This window comes from Lipotes vexillifer, unplaced genomic scaffold (genome assembly GCF_000442215.2).
Source record: "Lipotes vexillifer unplaced genomic scaffold, Lipotes_vexillifer_v1.1 scaffold629, whole genome shotgun sequence".
NCBI lineage: Eukaryota > Metazoa > Chordata > Mammalia > Artiodactyla > Lipotidae > Lipotes > Lipotes vexillifer.
The window spans coordinates 625,453-647,056 of NW_006774188.1; the positions used below are offsets into that span (position 1 = coordinate 625,453).

The window sequence follows — 21,604 nt, forward strand, 5'->3', positions numbered from 1 at the left end:
AAAAAAAAAAAAAAAAAAGAACATAAAAATCATGAGGGTGTGAACTTTGTTTTTACTGTTTCCCTAGCAGCCAGCACACAGTAGGCATTTAATACATGTATTTTTGAATGAGTTATTATTAGTGATTTCAGAGGCGAATAAAATATACCTGGTAGTCATAAAGAAAAAAAAATCAGCAGCACCTCCACCCCCACAAGAATAAAATTCTACTAATAAATATTGTGGAAACAATTATACCATGGGAAAATTATGCTAGAAATTGTATAGAGATCTTAACAGTTATTTTTAAAATGCTTTTTAAATATTTTATTCTGAAGTCCAATAACAAAGGAGGCTTTTGAGAGTCTATTAATTATTCTTCTACCCGGGGCAACTTACCAACAAGTCAAAAACCTCATTGACATCTTTCCCCCGAATTTCAATGCCATTGATCTCCAGAACTTCGTCCCCTTCATGTAACAGACCACTTTTTTCTGCAGCACCTCCTTTTACTATCCGACTAATGATGACAGAATCCATTTCATTACGAACTGTAGCACCCTTAAAAAAATTCAATAGCCAATATTTAAATAAAAATGCAATTTTTTTTGTTCAACATTTCCTCATTTTTTAATTTTTACTTTTCTATTCAACAATTCTAGCCTTCAGTTATCTTGAGAAAAAATTTATTTACACAGCTAGAATAATCATGGCAATTAGGTTTGAAAGCTGATCACTTCCCCCACATTTTTTGCTTCAGAAGCATTCCATTCATTAAAATTCTAAAATCAGACCTTTGAAGCATTCAACAGCATAAAAATGCACTTGCTCAAAAACAATGTGAAAGCCTGTAATCAAATTTCTTCTCTATATGCTGGATGCTATTCAAATGGTTATACTATATTTAGGTATAATTAGTGAACATGACTTGTAACTAGAAGTCTTTTTAAATTCAAAATATCATTAAGAGATGAATACTAATCTGGTTAATTATCAAAATGTTAAATATTATAGCTGTATCCAATTCACATTAAAATGTATTAAACATTAATATTTATTACACAAATTGGAAGTACAACTGCAACATATACACTCAAAAACTGGAAATATGAAATACAGAATAAAGCTTGAAAGTAGACAGTTTGTAACACTTTTCTCCTGAACTTTTATTTTAAAATTTTGTCATAACATTCCCAACTTCTTTCTTTCTGGTGGGGAAAACCAAGTTACATAAAATGTCCTTTAATAAAATACAGTCCCTATTTCATGTACCACACTGTGCAAGACAATTTGAGAACTTAGGATTCAAAAATATTTCTCTGAAAATAAAGAAAATTAAGTCAATGATAGCAGACTAACAGAAAAATGTTCTACATATAAAAACTACAAAATATTAACATTAAACAATGCATACTTCTAAGTATATGTGAAGTAAGTAATTACATTGAATGAAAAGATCAGAATTTCCACTGTTTTTTTAAAAAGCTGGCAGACTAATGAAGCAGCTTACTTGTCCCTTCTTTGTTCAACAATTACTTCACAAGCTATTATTTTCATCAAATTATGGGTGAGAAAAGATGAACAAATTATTTCTCAGATGAATAAGGAGTATGAGGAAGAACATAAAAGAATCCCAAAAAATTAGCCTCCAAAGAGAAAAACTACCAGAAATGTAAAGGGTCTTCAACTATCTGCCATACAGAAGACCCCTGTGTAGAAAGGATCTTATATCAGAGATGTGGGACACTTACCAATGGAATATCTCGAGCCTTTTCTATACGAACTATTTTTACAGTTTCTCCTCCATATTGGCCAATGCTTTCATAAACTCTCTCATCTGTAATGGGCTCTAGCTGCATTTCCTGCTCAGCAACCTTATCATGGGCCAGTAAAAGTGCCTGTTTCAAAGAAACCCATAGTATTTAAAGTAATAGCATGATTTATTTCTGTAGAAAGATTTTAACCTAATCATGTACATAGTATCCTGATCATTAAACCTTTAAAAGAAGTGCTGCAATTAATTATATATTCAGATCTCTTTCCAAACTTTCCAACTGAAGTACAGATGCAACCCTGTATCTTTTATAGCTAATAATAACTAAAGATTTGTTAGGTATAATAGGGAATACTCTGGGATGAGTTATCAAAGTCTAAAATGCTTATTAAACTTCATAAAAAACAAAATTACCTCAAGGGTCCAACATCACAGATAATTAAAATTTATGGAAAAATATGACCAAAAAAGGGAGGAATTTGTAAAGAATAAGAAGTTGTTTCAAAAATAATGTGGTTAACTTTAAGTACAAAAATGTATAATCCAACAATAATTATTCTGCAGTGGGAGTTGTAAGCAATCAAAACAGGCTACATTAATATATGAGGTCTCTTTTAGCCCAAGAGACTCTGATTCAAAGTGGTTTTGGATGCTGGAAAAACCACATATATGATGCTCTCTCCATTTTCTACCTGAATATGTGGAGCATTCAGCAAAGCAGTTAATTCTTGTCCTTCCTTCTGGTGGACTGGCTTCAAAACACTTTGTACCTAAGAAACAAAGAATATTCTTCCTAGGTTATAGAAACTATCACCAGCATTTTTAAACTTTTTTTTTTTGAAAAAAGGTACGATTTAAAATTGTAAAAACTGGAAAACGGGTTCAAGATGGCGGAGTAGAACGATGTGTGCTCGCTCACTCTTCCGAGAGCACCAGAATCACAACTAACTGCTGAACAATCATTGACAGGAAGACACTAGAACTCACCAAAAAAGATACACCACATCCAAAGACAAAGGAGAAGCTACAATGAGACAGCAGGAGGGGCGCAATCACAATAAAATAAAATCCCATAACTGCTGGGTGGGTGACGCACAAACTGGAAAACACTTACACCACACAACTCCACCCATGAGAGTAAAGGTTCTGAGCCCCACGTCAAGCTTCCCAACCTTGGGGTACAGCAAAGGGAGGAGGAATTCCTAGAGAATCAGACTTTGAAGGCTAGCAGGATTTGATTGCAGGACTTCCACAGGACTGGGGGAAACAGACACTCCACTCTTGGGGGGCACACACAAAGTAGTGTGCCCATTGGGACCCAGGGGAAGGAGCAGTGACACCATAAGAGACTGAACCAGACCTACCTGATAGTGTTGGAGGGTCTCCTGCAGAGGCAGGGGGTGGCTGTGGCTCACTGTGAGGAAAAGGACACTGGCAGCAGAAGGTCTGGGAAGTACTCCTTGGCGTGAGCCCTCCCAGAGTCTGCCATTAGCCACACCAAAGAGCCAGGTAGGATCCAGTGCTGTGTTGCCTCAGGCCAAACAACCAACAGGGAGGGAACCCAGCCCCACCGGTCAGCAGACAAGCAGATTAAAATTTTACTGAGCTCTGCACACCAGAGCAACACCCAGCTCTACACACCACCAGTCCCTCCCATCAGGAAGCTTGCACAAGCCTCTTAGATAGCCTCATCCAGCAGAGGACAGACAGCAGAAGCAAGAAGAACTACAATCCTGTAGCCTGTGGAACAAAAACCACATTCACAGAAAGACAGACAAGATGAAAAGGCAGAGGGCTATGTACCAGATGAAGGAACAAGAGAAAACCCCAGAAAAACAACTAAATGAAGTGGAGATAGGCAAACTTCTGGAAAAAGAATTTAGAATAATGATAGTGAATATGATCCAGGACCTCAGAAAAAGAATGGAGGCAAAGACTGAGAAGATGCAAAAAGTATTTAACAAAGACCCAGAAGAATTAAAGAACAAACAAACGAGATGAACAATACAATAAGTGAAATGAAAAATACGCTAGAAGGAATCAGTAGCAGAATAATGGAGGCAGAAAAACGGAAAAATGACCTGGAAGACAGAATGGTGGAATTCGTTGCCACAGAACAGAATGAAGAAAAAAGACTGAAAAGAAATGAAGACAGCCTAAGAGACTTCTGGGACAACATTAAACGCACCAACATTCGCATTATAGGGGTCCCAGAAGGAGAAGAGAGAGAGAAAGGACCCGAAAAAATAATGGAAGAGATTTTAGTTGAAAACTTCCCTAACATGGGAAAGGAAATAGCCACTCTCTGGAAGCGTAGAGAGTCCCAAGCAGGATAAACCCAAGGAGAAACATGCCGAGACACACTGTAATCAAATTGCCAAAAATTGAAGACCAAGAAAAATTACTGAAAGCAGCAAGGGAAAAACGACAAGTAACATACAACGGAACTCCCATAAGGTTAACAGCTGATTTCTCAGCAGAAACTCTACAAGCCAGAACAGAGTGGTATGATATATTTAAAGTGATGAAAGGGAAGAACCTACAATGAAGATTACTCTACCCAGCAAGGATCTCACTCAGATTCAACGGAGAAATCAAAAGCTTTACAGACAAGCAAAAGCTAAAAGAATTCAGCACCACCAAACCAGCTCTACAACAAATGCTAAAGGAACTTCTCTAAGCAGGAAACACAAGAGAAGAAAAGGACCTACAAAAACAAACCCATAACAATTAAGAAAATGGTATCAGGAACATACATATTCATAATTACCTTAAACGTGAACAGATTAAATGCTCCAACCAAAGGACACAGGCTTGCTGAATGGATACAAAAACAAGACCCATCTATATGCTGTCTACAAGAGACCCACTTCAGACCTAGGGACACATACAGACTGAAAGTGAGGGAATGGAAAAAGATATTCCATGCAAATGGAAATCAAAAGAAAGCTGGAGTAGCAATACTCATATCAGATAAAATAGACTTTAAAATAAAGAATGTTACAAGAGACAAGGAAGGAAAACACATAATGATCAAGGGATCAATCCAAGAAGAAGATATAACAATTACAAATATACATGCACCCAACATAGGGGCACGTCAATACATAAGGCAACTGCTAACAGCTATAAAAGAGGAAATCGACAATAACACAATAATAGTGGGGAACGCTAACACCTCACTTACACCAATGGACAGATCATCCAAATAGAAAATTAATAAGGAAACACAAGCTTTAAATGACACAACAGACCAGACAGATTTAATTGACATTTGTAGGACATTCCATCCAAAAACAGCAGATTACACTTTCTTCTCAAGTGCACAGAGAACACTCTCCAGGATAGATAACATCTTGGGTCACAAATCAAGCCTCAGTAAATTTAAGAAAACTGAAATCATATCAAGCATCTTTTCTGACCACAATGCTATGAGATTAGAAATCAATTACAGGGAAAAAAACCATAAAAAAACACAAACACATGGAGGCTAAACAATACGTTAGTAAATAACCAAGAGATCACTGAAGAAATCAAAGAGGAAATCAAAAATACCTAGAGACAAATGACAAAGAAAACATGATGATCCAAAAGCTATGGGATGCAGCAAAAGCAGGTCTAAGAGGGAAGTTTATAGCAATACAATCCTACCTCAAGAAGAAGAAAAAATAAACAATCTAACCTTACACCTACAGGAACTAGAGAAAGAAGAACAAACAAAACCCAAAGTTAGTAGAAGGAAAGAAGTCATAAAGATCAGAGCAGAAGTAAATGAAATAGAAACAAAGAAAACAATAGCAAAGAACAATAAAACTAAAACCTGGTTCTCTGAGAAGATAAAATTGATAAACCATTAGCCAGACTCAACAAGAAAAAGAGGGAAAGGACTCAAATCAATAAAATTAGAAATGAAAAAGGAGAAGTTACAACAGACACCGCAGAAATACAAAGCATCATGAGAGACTACTACAAGCAACTCTATGCCAATAAAATGGACAACCTGGAAAAAATGGACAAATTCTTAGAAAGGTATAACCTTCCAAGACTGAACCAGGAAGAAATAGAAAATATGAACAGACCAATCACAAGTAATGAAATTGAAACTGTGATTACAAACCTTCCAACAAACAAAAGTCCAGGACCAGATGGCTTCACAGGTGATTTCTATCAAACATTTAGAGAAGAGCTAACACCTATCCTCCTCAAACTCTTCCAAAAAATGCAGAGGAAGGAACATTTCCAAACTCATTCTATGAGGCCACCATCACCCTGATACCAAAACCAGACAAAGATACTACAAAAAAAGAAAATCACAGACCAATATCACTGATGAATACAGATGGAAAAATCCTCAACAAAATACTAGCAAACAGAATCCAACAACACATTAAAAGGATCATACACCACGATCAAGTGGGATTTATCCCAGGGATGCAAGGATTCTTCAATATACACAAATCGATCAATGTGATAAACCATATTAACAAATTGAAGAAGAAAAACTATATGATCATCTCAATAGATGCAGAAAAAGCTTTTGACAAAATTCAACACCCATTTATAATACAAACTCTCCAGAAAGTGTCCATAGAGGGAACCTACTTCAACATAATAAAGGCCATATACAACAAACCCACAGCAAACATCATTCTCAATGGTGAAAAACTGAAAGCATTTCCTCGAAGATCAGGAACAGGATAAGGCTGTCCACTCTCGCCACTATTATTCAACATAGTTTTGGAAGTCCCAGCCACGGCAATCAGAGAAGAAAAAGAAATAAAAGGAATACAAATTGGAAAAGAAGAAGTAAAACTGTCACTGTTTGCAGATGACATGATACTATACATAGAGAATCCTAAAGCTACCAACAGAAAACTTCTAGAGCTAATCAATGAATTTGGTAAAGTTGCAGGATACAAAATTAATGCACAGAAATCTCCTGCATTCCTATACACTAATGATGAAAAATGTGAAAGAGAAATTAAGGAAACACTCCCATTTACCACTGCAACAAAAAGAATAAAATACCTAGGAATAAACCTACCTAGTGAGACAAAAGACCTGTATGCAGAAAACTATAAGACACTGATGAAAGAAATTAAAGATGATACAAACAGATGGAGAGATATGCCATGTTCTTGGAAGAATCAATATTGTGAAAATGACTATATTACCCAAAGCAATCTATAGATTCAATGCAATCCCTATCAAGTTACCAATTACCATTTTTTTCAGAGCTAGAACAAAAAATCCTAAAATTTGTATGGAGACACAAAAGACCCCGAATAGCCAAAGCTGTTTGAGGGAAAAAAACGGAGCTGGAGGAATCAGACTCCCTGACTTCAGACTATACTACAAAGCTACAGTAATCAAGACAATATGGTACTGGCACAAAAACAGAAACATAGATCAATGGAACAAGATAGAAAGCCCAGAGATAAACCCACACAACTATGGTAAACTAATTTATGACAAAGGAGGCAAGGATATACAATGGAGAAAAGACAGTCCCTTCAATAAGTGGTGCTGGGAAAACCAGACAGCTACATGTAAAAGAATGAAATTGGAACACTCTATAACACCATACACACAAAAAAAAACTCAAAATGGATTCGAGACCTAAATGTAAGACCAGACACTATAAAACTCTTAGAGGAAAACATAGGAAGAACACTCTTTGACATAAATCACAGCAAGATCTTTTTTGACCCACCTCCTAGAGTAATGGAAATAAAAACAAAAATAAACAAATGGGACCTAATGAAACTTAAAAGCTTTTGCACAGCAAAGCAAACTATAAAGAAGACAAAAAGACAACCCTCAGAATGGGAGAAAATATCTGCAAACCAATCAACAGACAAGGGATTAATCTCCAAAATATATAAACAGCTCATGGAGCTCGATATTAAAAAAACAAACAACCCAATCCAAAAATGGGCAGAAAAGCTAAATAGACATTTCTCCAAAGAAGACATACAGATGGCCAAGAAGCACATGAAAAGCTGCTCAACATCACTAATTATTAGAGGAATGCAAATCAAAACTACAATGAGGTATCAGCTCACACCAGTTAGAATGGGCATCATTAGAAAATCTACAAACAACAAATGCTGGAGAGGGTGTGGAGAAAAGGGAACCCTCTTGCACTGTTGGTGGGAATGTAAATTGATACAGCCACTATGGAGAACAGTATGGAGGTTTCTTAAAAAACTAAAAATAGAACTACCATATGACCCAGCAATCCCACTACTGGGCATGTACCCTGAGAAAACCATAATTCAAAAAGACACATGCACCCCAATGTTCATTGCAGCAGTATTTACAATAGCCAGGTCATGGAAGCAACCTAAATGCCCATGGACAGACGAATGGATAAAGAAGATGTGGTACATATACAGAATGGAATATTACTCAGCCATAAAAAGAAACGGAATTTGGTCATTTTTAGAGGCGTGGATGGATCTACAGACTATCATACAGAGTGAAGTAAATCAGAAAGAGAAAAACAAATATTGTATATTAACGCATATATGTGGAACCTAGAAAAATGGTACAGATGAACTGGTTTGCAGGGCAGAAATTGAGACACAGATGTAGAGAACAAACATATGGACACCAAGTGGGGAAAGTGGTGGTGGTGGTGGGGGTGTGATCAATTGGGAGATTGGGATTGACATATATACACTAATATGTATAAAATGGATAACTAATAAGAACCTGCTGCTTAAAAAAATAAATAAAAATTCAAAAAAAATTGTAAAAACTACTTGTAAGAAAGAAAAGCACTAAAGAGAATTATAACTTTAAAAAAGTATTTTTTTCTCACAGTTTTCAGGCTTGTTACCTGATTGACAATAACATTTTTATTTATGCTTATGAGGTATTTCCTTCTTGAAAATTTCTGCAAACATACTACGTAAAAGAGACTAATAATGATTACATAAGGGAAGAACTAACAGTTATGTTGCTATTTTATAGTGTTTTAATCATATGTTTATGTAACTACATTTTAAATCAGTGATGACATTTTAAAGAGTTACAGACTAACATATAAATTTATATTGGAGTAATGAAACAACCACCATACTACACTGAATCACATTAAAAAATTTACCCAGTCAAGCAATTCTTGCACTCCTAGGATAAACTTCACTTGATTATGAAGAATTTTTTTTAGTCTTTGTTTCCTCAACTGTAGATTGGCGCCTACAATGTAAGGTTCTTAAAAGATTGAGATAATCCACACAAACTGCTTAGCACACTACCTAGCACACAGTAAATTATTACCTTAATATATTTCTAGATGTGAGTTACTCACATTTTAAGATTTCTATATTAATGTTCATAAACTGGATTAGAGACTTGGTGAGCATAGTCATATACACTCGTTTACAAAACTACTGTTTTTAGTTATCTATACTATTCTAGCACAATGAGTTGGGAAATAGTCAACATTTATACATGAAAACAGTTTATTTAACGTAAGACTCATATGTTCCTTAATGTTTTGATAGAGCTTGTAAAAATATCTGGGCCTGGTAGTTTATTTTAGGGGTGGATTTCCAACTTTCAATTTTATCTATAGTTACTACTTTTTTTGGTTATCTTTTCTTAAGTCACTTTTGGCAATTTACATTTTCTTACAAAAACCACCCACTTGACAGCACTTTCACATTTAGTGACATAAAGCTGCAATTATAATTTTTTACTCTCCTGTGTTTGCATCTATGCTTCTTTTTTTCTTTCCTAATGTTATGAGTATTTTTTCTTCATCTAACTGGTCAAAGGTTTCTCTATTTTCTTGTACCTGTCAAAAAACCAGCTTTTGATGTTAAATCTATTGTTCTTTCCATTTAAAATAATTTAATTCCTTTTTTCCACTTTAGCTTATTTCCCTTTTCAATTTCTCATCACTTGAGCTGTATGTTCAGTCGAATTTATCTTCCATCTTTTTTTCTACCATAAATATTTAAAGGTACAAATTTGCTCTGTGGACTAGTTTTCCTCAAAGATTATACTATATATGTTTTCACTATTAATACCTCTGATTTTCTTCCTTTCTGTGCTTCCTAGCTCGAGTACCAAAAAGAGCACTTTGCAGCAATGCAGATTAACAAAGCCAAAATTATCATCATCAATGAAAACATATAGAAGTAAATTAATATATAGTATAATTTTTTAATACACGATTGGGACTTCCCTGGTGGTGCAGTGGTTAAGAATCTGCCTGCCGGTGTGGGGGACACAGGTTCAATCCCTGGTCTAGGAAGATCCCACATGCCGCGAAGCAACTAAGCCTGTGCACCACAACTACTGAGCCTGTACTCTAGAGTCCACGAGCCACAACTGCTGATCCCGGTGAAACTCATGCGCCTAAAGCCCGTGCTCCACAACAAGAAAAGCCACCTCAGTGAGAAGCCCGCGCACTGGGTAGCCCCCTCTTGCCGCATCTAGAGAAAGCCTGTGCACAGCAGCAAAGACCCAACGCAGCCAAAACTAATAATTAATTAATTTTAAGAAAAGTAACTCATGATTAGAACAGGAATCTAGAAATTCTCTAATACCTCTTATGGCTATTTTAAATAATTTTTAAAGTAATTCCCCTATCAAACCTAAGAGATGATAATTTTGGGATTAACTAATTTGACCACAAGTAGATCATAGCAATGACAGCATCAAAATTAGCCTGTCCTCTGGTTTTGGTACCTAGAAAAACATGTTTCTAAATGTAAAGTTCTATATGTATAAACAGGGGGGCATAGCAATTATTATCTTTTGCAAGAATTCGATTAAAGGCTTACTAATGGTCAAGTACAGTAATCCAAAACTGTGAATAATTAAATGCTGATTTTTAAAATAGGGTATTTTTCTTTTTTAACTATATCATATCACAGTTAATTTAAAATGAAATTTATAGTCCCTAAGAAAATAATCCTGAGAGAGAAAGAAAATTTTGGATTAGAAATGCACTTTGGGGCTTCCCTGGTGGCGCAGTGGTTGGGAGTCCGCCTGCCGATGCAGGGGATACGGGTTCGTGCCCCGGTCTGGGAGGATCCCACATGCCGTGGAGCGGCTGGGCCCGTGAGCCATGGCCGTTGGGCCTGCTCGTCCAGAGCCTGTGCTCCACAGTGGGAGGGGCCGCGGCAGTGAGGGGCCCACATACGGCAAAAAAAAAAAAAAAAAAAAAAAAGAAAGAAATGCACTTTGAACAAAATGTACAAAGTCAACTCAATAATTTTGTGTACAGACACTTTTTTCCTATCTTTACCTTTTTATTTATTTATTTATTTTGGCTGCACTGCACGGCTTGCAGGATCTTAGTTCCCCGACCAGGGAATGAACTTGGGGCCATGGCAGTGTAAGTGCCAAGTCCTAACCACTGCACTGCAGGGGAATTCCCTCCTATTTTTACTTTTAAATCAGTTCTAGCTCCTCTGAGATAGTCCCTTCTAAAGAAATTTCAACTCCTGTTAATAAGTGTTTATTTCCTTCCCCTGTTAATCCAGTTGTTGCCTATTTTAGTGTCAACATACAACATGAGCTACTTCTACAAAGGCCTAAGGAATTAAAAGGCTATTCTTACATCATACTGGCTCCTTTCCATTAGGCTATAAAAATGCTCTAATCTCTTATCTTTAAAAAAAAAAGTTCTCTCTTGATCTTGTACTCTTCTCTAGCTAAAATACCTTCTCTATTTTCCTTCAGAGCATTTTAAACTAATTTTTTTAAATTACAGAAATGGTGTATGTTAAATGTGAAAAATCAGAAAATAGAGAATCCAAAAGAAGGAAATAAAACTCACCATAATCCCCAAACCTAGGGAGAATCATTTGGTATATATCCTCCTATATTCTTATACTTGTTTTTACCAAAATATTCACCAAGAGATATACATCTGACAGGAGGACTTGTAACTACAGTACATTAAGAACTCTTACAACTCAATAAAATTTACAGTATGATTTTTTAAATGGGAAAGATCAAAATGTTTTCCAAAAAAGATAGGGAAACAGCTTATGAAAAAATGCTGAACATATGGAAATGCAAACTAAAACAAGACACTGTTACACATCTGCTAGAATAATAAAATGGAAATAACCTAAATATCCACCAATAGGAAAGTGGTTAAACAAACTGTAGGATATGCATATGATGGAATACTACTCAACAAGAAGTTCAAACTACTAAATACATGCAACACACTGATGAATTTGAAAAACATTATACTAAACAAGTCAGATATAAAAGACTACATATTATTTTATTCCATTTATATGAAATTTCCAGAAAAGGCAAATCTGTAAAAACAGAAAACAGATCACTGGCTGCCTAGGGTCTGGGGAGTGGGAAGTGGTTACTGTCTACAAAAGAAATTAAGGGAGCTTTATGCATTCACAGATGTTTCTATAACTTGATTGTGGTGGTAGATTACACAGGTGTATACATGTGCCAAAAATACTGAACTACATAATGAAGCATACCAATTTTAAGTGTATGTAAATTATATCTCAATAAAGTTGGTTATCAAAAACAATACACCCATAACCTCAAAACTATGAGAAAATCTTTTTGTATATCCTTTACTTCTTACTTTTACCAGAATGAGATCATGCTAGTCATACTGTTTTATAACAATATAACTATTTCAATTTGATACTAATTATTTTTTAATTAATTAATTAATTTGTTTATTTTTTACTGCGTTGGGTCTTCATTGCTGCACGCGGGCTTTCTCTAGTTGCAGTGAGCGGGGGGCGACTCTTCGTTGCAGTGAGCAGGCTTCTCATTGCGGTGGCTTCTCTTGTTGCAGAGCACAGGCTCCAGGTGCATGCGCTCCAGCAGTTGTGGCACACGGGCTCCAGAGCGCAGGCTCAGTAGTTGTGGTGCATGGGCTTAGCTGCTCCATGGCATGTGCGATCTTCCCAGACCAGGGCTCAAACCCGTGTCTCCTGCATTGGCAGGAGGATTCTTAACCACTGCACCACCAGGGAAGCCCTAATTTTCTACTTAAATATTTCTTCACTTCATGTTCAATGGCTATTCAAAATCTTACATCTGGACAATTACACTAGCCTCCATACTCTAAGCCGGACTCCATTCTTGATCTCACACATCTCCCACAATGTTATCAGAATAATACTTTAAACTGGAAGCCTGTTTATATCAGTCTTGTTTAAAATCCTTCGGGAGCTCTGCAATCACTTATAAATTTCTTGCTTTGAACTCTCCTTTAGTGGCTTTTGTGTATTAAATTTGAGAAACACATCAACATCTAAACAAGAAAATTACCTATATATCCACCACCCAGAGATAGCCTTGTTAATAATTTATTATTTCTCTCAATATCTCTTTACCTGCATTTTCAAATAGGATATCTGTGTGTATACACATTTTATCTGTACTTTAATAGGCCTCATGTTGACTACAAAATGAATCAAGGTTTTAGTTTTTCAAAGTAACTTATTAAACTTATTCACATTTTCCCTGTTCCCCTACAACATTGTATTTCATGACTTTTTCTTGTTTTACTGCACTAGCTAGTACCTCCAGAAAAATGCTGAATACTAGTGGTGAGAGTCTGTAGATTCCTTTTATTATTCCAGGCTTAAAAAGCAACATGCTGGGGACTTCCCTGGTGGCACAGTGGTTAAACATCTGCCTGCCAAAGCGGGGAACATGTGTTTGAGCCCTGGTCTGGGAAGATCCCACATGCCATGGAGCAACAAAGCCCGTGCACCACAACTACTGAGCCTGCGCTCTAGAGCCCGAGGCCACAACTACTGAGCCCGCGTGCCACAACTACTGAAGCCCGCGCGCCTAGAGCCTGTGCTCCACAACAAGAGAAGCCACGGCAATGAGAAGCCCATGCACCACAATGAAGAGTAGCCCCTGCTCACTGCCACTAGAGAAAGCCCGCGCGCAGCAACAAAGACCCAACGCAGCCAAAAATTAAAAAAAAAAAAAAAGAAGCAACATGTTGGGTGTTTCATCATTAGGTAAGATGCTCCCTATTAGTTTCTGATATTGTTCTTTACCAATTTAACAAAATGTACCTGGTTTTCTAAGAATTCTCATTATCAAGGAAAAGGTATTAAATTTTTTTCAGATGTCTTTTCTGCATCAAGATGATCATATGGTTTTCTCCTTTCATCTATTCATGTAATTTAATTATTTTAAAATGTTTACCAATGTGGATCCATCATAAGAAAATTTAAACTTATTAATATGGCTTATCTGGCCTTCAGGATCTGGACTCTATCCTGAAAATCATATCCTACTCCTTACTCATTGTGCAATAAATATGCCATGCTTTCTCAGTCACTACTATCTTTGAACGCTTTGCCAGTGGAAAGGCTTTTCTTCTTTCTTGGGCTTTCAGATAAATTACCAACTGTCCTTCAAGACTTAGCATAGGGCTTCCCTGGTGGTGCAGTGGTTAAGAATCTGCCTGCCAATGCAGGGGACACAGGTTCAAGCCCTGGTCCGGGAAGGTCCCACATGCTGCGGAGCAGCTAAGCCCGTGCGCCACAACTACTGAGCCCGCGAGCCACAACTACTGAAGCCGGCGCACCTAGAGCCTGTGCTCTGCAACAAGAGAAAGCCTGCTATGAGAAGCCCACGCACCACAACGAAGAGTAGCCCCCGCTCAGCCAACTAGAGAAAGCCTGTGTGCAGCAACAAAGACCAAACGCAGCCAAAAATAAAAATAAATTAAAAAAAAAAAAAAGAGACAGCATATTAAATTTTCTGTTTCTTCCTTCCTCCCAAATCTCCTCCTCTGCCATGTCTGCCTCTCCCCCACCCCTACTGAAGTAGGCACATCTCATTACGCTCTTGGTACCTTTTTCATACTGCCACCATAGTACTTCTCATTAGATTGTGATTGTTAACTCATTTTTCTTCCACAGTGAGAGTGTAACTCCATTTTCACTGGTTGATGGGCATCTGGGCTCTTTGCAGCTTCTAATGATTATCTGGCTGCTATGAGCATTTATGCTTAAGCCTTTGTGTGGATATGTTTTCATTTCTCTCAGGTACATACCCAGACGTAAAAATGTTGGGTCACAGATATAGGTACTTTAGCTTTAGCAGACATTTCCAAACATTTTCCAAAGTGGCAGTACCAATTTATACTCCACCAGTAACATTATCAGAGTTTCAGTTGCTCCATAAGTTCATTAAGATTTAACACTGCCAGTCTTTTAAAAATTTTTTTAGTCATTTTGGTGTCTATGTAGTAGTCTCTCATTTTGTTTTAATTTGCATTTCTCTATTAGCTAATGATGCTGAACTTTTCATACTTACTGGCTGTTGGGGTTTCCTCTTTTTGTGAAGTGTCTGTTCAAGTCCTCTGCCCATAAAAAAAAACTAAGTAGTCTCTTTCTTGTTAATTTGCGACAGTTCTTTTGGATGCAAGTTTTTGTTATATATATACTTATACACGTATATACCTCAATATCTCAAAATCAAATAATCAAATACCATTTTCTAGTTTGTTGGCTTGCATTTTTACTGGATAAGCAAAAGTTCATTTAACGAAACCCAGGTTCTCAACCTTTTGTTGATAAAAGCACTTTAAAAATGATCAAAAAACTTGTTTTACATTTATTAATGAGTATCCTGGATTGTCAAAGATATAACCTGGATCTCAGTATATGAAGTTTTCAGAAGCTGTATTATTATATGGTATTTAATGTTTAACTGATATTTTAAGCTATAAAAACAAAGAACACTTCCTAATATGTTAAGACATTCTTTCATCAAATTCTTGAGTTTTTTTTACTTACTTGGATTAAATTTCCATTTAAAAATGATATAGTAACTGAAACATGAAGTAATTTCTTCCTTTAAATACTGTATATGAAAAAAGCTGGAATTATGAATGCTAAAAAGCAAAAAATTAGGCAATGGGCATATGAGTAGCCTAGTTAGTCTCATCCCAGTCACAAAACCTCACCTGGCCTCAAAATTCAGAAACATAAAACAGAAGGGTTGAATAAGGTGACTGTTAAGCTTTTCCAGCTGTAAAATAAAAGCAATGAGTCCATTTAACCTTCAGAATTTTGTTATCAGATTTAACACTCTTCTTTGATGAGTTCCAAGTACATCCTTTTCTCACATGTTATGCACTGTCAAGTCAGGGCTGCCACACAGTCGTGCATGCACAACTCCAGGGGAAGTCATTCTTTTTGTAGCACAACCGTATGTTGTTGCCCCAACTAGGTTAGTCATTTTGCACTCATTTTAAGACCAGTCTCAGCCCAATGTCACTAATCACCTACTATCCCACCACCACCAAAGCAATACAATTCTCAAGTATTACTGAAGGCTGTGAAAGCAAACTTTGAGAAAATCTCCTTGATATAGAATCAATACTTTTACAATTGTGAACCATGTACATGTTAACTATGCTAAATCTAACATTGAAAATTGAGTTTTTAAAGTCCTTTTTAACCATTTCTTTCTCTCTCAAAGCATTACTCTTTAAGCCACTTCTAGTTCTTTGCCTCTCAACTCCTAAAACCCTTTAAAGCTACATTGCCTCCTTTTTTTCCCCTTTCCTTCCAGCCTTTCTGTTGTGTCACTTTCTTCCAACGGAGCAATTTAAATCTCTCTTGCTTATATCATTCTCTTTTCTACCTACTGTTCTTAACAAAACAAAGCCCCAGTACCTAGCTGGACAAACCTTCCTCCTAAATGGGAAGAGAAGGATTACAATGATCTATTATGTATTCCTCCCAACACTACACAATAGAAGTTATACTATACTTGTGAATAAATAAGATCAAAGTACTGTCAGCTATTTCAATCTCTATAAGGAATTTTCAGGAAACCCATTTAAACTCTAAGTAAAACTACAGGGATAATTTATTAATGAAAAATTCTACATATTTAATTTCAATAATAAAAAATGAGCACAAAGAATAGGTCTCAACTAGGTCTTTTAACTAGCAGATGGGAAATTTCCCCTGTAGGAACAGGTCCCTAGGTCACACTCCTATCCTGAGCAACATGAGACTTCTCTCTGCCACTCTTGCACATAGGACCTTCGCTCACTGTAAGCATCTAAATGAAGAAAATACATTCTGTGCTACTTCAAAAAGTGCCTCCTAACCTATTTTACGTGTCTGTAGCTCTGGAAGTCCTACCCTTCCCTCAGCCCATTTTCTGTTTTGTGTCTGGGTTCAGTGAAATAGATTTACCTGATGGGCTTCCAGAATTATTCATTTTTATAATACCAAAATAACTTAAAATCCTGTAATAATGACAGAATGTCCACCCCCCAAAAAATAGGAGATGGCTTACTTACATCCTTTTAAAAACCTTCAGTTTAAAATATGTTTGCAGAGGGACTTCCCTGGTGGTCCAGTGGTTAAGACTCTGTGCTCCCAATGCAGGGGGCCCAGGTTCGATCCCCAGTCAGGGAACTAGATCCTGCATGCCGCAACTAAAGATCCCACACGCCACAACTAAAGATGCCGCGTGCTGCAACTAAGACCCAGCGCAGTCAAATAAATACTTTTTAAAATAAATATATAAAATATGTTTGCAAAACACATTAAACACTAAACATCAACAAGCAGCAGACACTAGAACTTAAATATCAGCATGTTAACATAAGAAACTCTCACTGTACATTGAAATTTAATTATTTTGGACCTTCTATACAGTATCTATAGAGGAAAAACTTCAAAATATCTACAAGTAACCAATCTTAGAAGTTACATATTTATGATACCTGATTATCGAATATAATTTAATCTCATCAGTATTCATTTATCTCAGTTTATAATGTATAATGCTTAAAATAAAACTATACTACATTAAAATTTTTTCCCTTTAGTAATTTAGACGAATATTTCTCTTACTATGCAAATATGTAGTTGTATATACAAACCTAATGCTATTCTCTTCATGAAACAGAGCCCTGTGAACTAAGCATATATTTTTTTCAGGATAAAATATACATAAGCAAATTTTTCCTAACACAATAAATTATTAACATGTGATCAGCAGTAATTAATTCTAACAAACCTTATATTCACACCAGTATTTTCCAAGAATGCTGCCTTACTATCACTATCAATTACTTCGTATATGTCAATGAGATGTTCAGAATACATACCTCTTGTGCAAGGTCTTGCGCACTGGAGATAAGAGGAAATGGAGGACTGGCCTTGTTCATGTGTACTGTGACAGCGTTGTATATCTTAAATGCATTCTGGAAATCTTTATTTTGTACAAGTTGTAAAAGCAGTGAAATATCCTCCTGGCTCTGAGAATCTACCAAAGTATGTTGGATATGTTTAAGTGAAGAAAACAGGTCTTCCACTTCTAGTAGGAGAAGGAAAAGGTATCCAAAAATTAATTTTCTGTCTTAATTCCACATGTATTTTAAGATAAAATTTCTTGAACCAATAACAATTAAAGTTTTCAAGAAAAACAAAACTTGGCAAATATTTTTGAGTGTCAAATCATTGTTATTTTACTGATTTTTAAGTAAGACTTTAAAAATTATACAACAGAATAACTTTTTTTCAAGAGTGTTTTAATTATGGAACTAATACATATCACTATAAAAATAAATGAAGAATACATAAATGAATAAAAAATTTAAAACCACCAACAGTCCCATCACTTAGAAACAACTTAAAAAAAAAAATCGTACTGCATTTCCTTTTTTCATTTAACAGGACATTTTAATTGTTTTCCCACATCACCAAACAGTCTTTAGAAAACTTATAATAGCTCCATGATGTTCTATTATATGTCTATAAACTAAAACTTATAATAACCATTATACTAAGTTGAGCATTCAGGGTGCTTCCAATTTTTTGCTAGTATAAGTAATGAGCATTTCTGTACATAATGATCACTGCTATATACAGTAAAAATGTCTGAGATTCTGAGTTTCTTAAAATAATTCCAAGAAACAGAATTTTTAAATAAGATTCTGACATTTTAAAAGCCAAAGAGTTTTCTAGGGAGGTTTTACTAATTTATATCCCATTACCAATATTTTTACCAATATTCAAAATTACCATTTTTAAAAACCTTCCATTTCTTTAACAGGGAGGTTGAAGTTTACTCAAGCACTTCTTTTGTGGTTCATAGAACTCCTATGAACATGTGAGTCTGCTAAAATTTTACTGAAATTTTGGGGCATGTGTACATATGCACGTTCCCATTAGTGTGCACGTGCAGCACATACATTTTTCTGGAAGAGGGTTATCCCAAAATGGTTAAGAAATACAGCTTATCTCTTCTCTGACCCCCAAGAGGTAGATATGTGCACATGTATACACTTTGTCACATTTGCTGGAAATAGTTTTCTAATTTTTCCATCTGTCTGTTAATTGCATTTGTGGTACCTTTATTGTAGAAGTTTTCGGCTGTTATGTGTTAAGAATGATCCACCTTTCCCTGTGTGATTTCTTTCACTGTCTAAGCTTATAAACTCCTTCCCCTAGGTCATTAAGTGCTTACCTACATTTAAATTTTCTAATGGCTTCTATTTTGTAGTTAACTTCAATCTATCTGGAATTTTGTTATAGATTTGAGGGGAAATTTTAACTTCATTTCTTTTCCTCCAAATGGTTAACCAATTATTCTAACACCATTTATTGAATAATCCCTCCTTTTCCACTGATTTATGATACCACCAAATTCTTACATATATCAGGGTCTGTTTCTAGTCCACAGGTCTATGAGAACCACAATCTTCTTACAATAGTATTATAGTCTTTGCTCATTATTGATATGACAAATACTTGCTCATTACTTTTTCAAAAATGTCTTGACTTCAAATGAGCTACAGAATCATTTTTAAGATACCTCCTCACTCTCTATTTCCTATTCATCCAGAAAGAAAAACCTATTGAGATGCTAACTAAAATTAAAACTGTAAATGATTCTGGGAAAAACTTTCAGTAGCTAGTATCTGTGTATATTTGTGTCTTATACAGTCACATTAAAAAAAAAAAAAAGCAAAAAACCTCTTGGTTTAAGTCTTCCTGTTAGTTTTCTTCACACAGGGCCTGTAGAAAAGTTACTGATTCTTATTTATCTTGTATCCTACTAGTTAACAGTTGTTAAATATTTTATAGGTTAGAATAGCTCTTCTGTTGATTCTGAAGTTCCCTATCTTTTCCCCCCCAAATCAAAACAGCTTTCGCTCTCCTTATAAAAATTATATATGCTCTTTAGTAATTTAAAATGTACCAAAAAACTGGAAAAAAATTTGAAAGTCAAAACTGTCATTTGAATGACCTAAGAAGTTGTGATCCAGAACTAAATAAAACTTGAGAAATAGCCAGAATTTAACCATAAGTTAATGTTATCTACAAGAGTAGACAGAATATAGATAGGGGAAACTTAAAGATGTTGGTCAAAGAGTACAAACTGTCAGTTTTAAGGTGAATAAGTTCCGAGGATCTAATGGACAGCAATGGTGACTACAGTCAATAATACTGTATTGTATACCTGAAATTTGCTGAGAGTACATCTTAAGCATTCTCACCACACACACAAAAGATAACTATGTGAGGTGATGGATGTGTTAATCAACTTAATTGTGGTAAATATTTCACAATATCACATTGTACACTTTAGATATATAAAATTTTTTTGCCAACTATACTTCAATAAAGCTGGGGTGAAGAACATGGAGTGTCAGATTTCATCAAATTCGAAGTTGTTACCACAGAATTACCTAAGTGTATAAAGAATTCCCTGAGTATAAAGAATTCAATAGCCTTAAAGTATCTTTAGAGCAAAACAGGAAAATATTTAAATATCTTAAAAGGAAAAAGAATTACAAAACCAACAAAGTAGTGAAGGCAATTGACTACAATCTTAAGGAGACTATAGACTTTCTGAGTGGATAATGAGACTTCTGTTTAAAATTTCAGTAGTTGTTTAAAGGGGCTCAGCCTGGTTGTCAGGGCAATGAGAAAATCAGGAGCTTCAGGATCTCACTGCTGAATGAAATCAATAAGCAACTTTAGACAGCCCAGAAGGTAACAAACTCCCTACTATGTCTCTTCAAGCCCAGGGTGATTTAAACTTTTAGAGACAAAGGAACTTCTACATAATCTCTGTGTACCAAAGCCACCTACAGACACTACAATAGTGACATTAAAAAAAATTTTTTTTATCTGTAGTCATACCTCTCAGCTATAACTACTGGTATTATTTTGTTATATTATATATATATAGCCTTTCAGACTTGTAAAAAATGCTGATCCTAACCATAGAGGTCACATTGTACATGTTGTTTTGTAATCTGATATTTTCCGATGTCTTTAGAATAAATTCTTAGGATAAAATTACTTATCAAATAATAAAAACATTTAAAACTTTGATACATATTGCCAAACTGCCCTACAGATTTGTACTAACTCATACTCCTACCACCAAAGAACCTGAGTGCCTGTTTCTACAAACAGCCCAAATTTTTCACTTTTGGTGATCTGGTTAGGAAAACATGTATTTCTTTGTCTAGTAGTGATGTTTAATGTATTTTCACAAGGTTAACAGTCATTTGTATTTCTTCTTTCATCGATTTTCTCCTTATCTTTTGACCGTTTTTCTACTAGATTTTTTTTCCTTAATGACTAGAATTACAGAGATTATATAAATATCCCTGCAGTCTTAAGCAGAATGTACTTAATTTTCTTGCTGTATCAGAACAATGGTTTTTAATCAAGGATATTTATGAGAATCACTAAGGAAATTTACAAAGATATTTATGTCCTGAGTTCTACCTCAAACACAATCAGAACCTCCTGTGTCTTCTTTAATTTTATATATATATATATATATATATATATATTTTTTTTTTTTTTTTTT

General features: G+C 35.4%; 1 protein-coding gene across 1 annotated transcript in view; it reads right to left on the bottom strand.

Annotated features, from left to right (window-relative positions):
- Nucleotides 1–21,604, bottom strand: part of PALS1 (protein associated with LIN7 1, MAGUK p55 family member) — a 71,178-nt gene that overhangs the window by 31,749 nt on the left and 17,825 nt on the right. The window contains exons 3-6 of the mRNA XM_007449018.1: nucleotides 17,880–18,088; nucleotides 2,446–2,523; nucleotides 1,731–1,877; nucleotides 379–540 (exon numbers count right to left, since the gene is read on the bottom strand). Of these exons, the coding sequence (XP_007449080.1) occupies nucleotides 379–540; nucleotides 1,731–1,877; nucleotides 2,446–2,523; nucleotides 17,880–18,088 (596 nt within the window). The remainder of the gene's footprint in view (nucleotides 1–378; nucleotides 541–1,730; nucleotides 1,878–2,445; nucleotides 2,524–17,879; nucleotides 18,089–21,604) is intronic.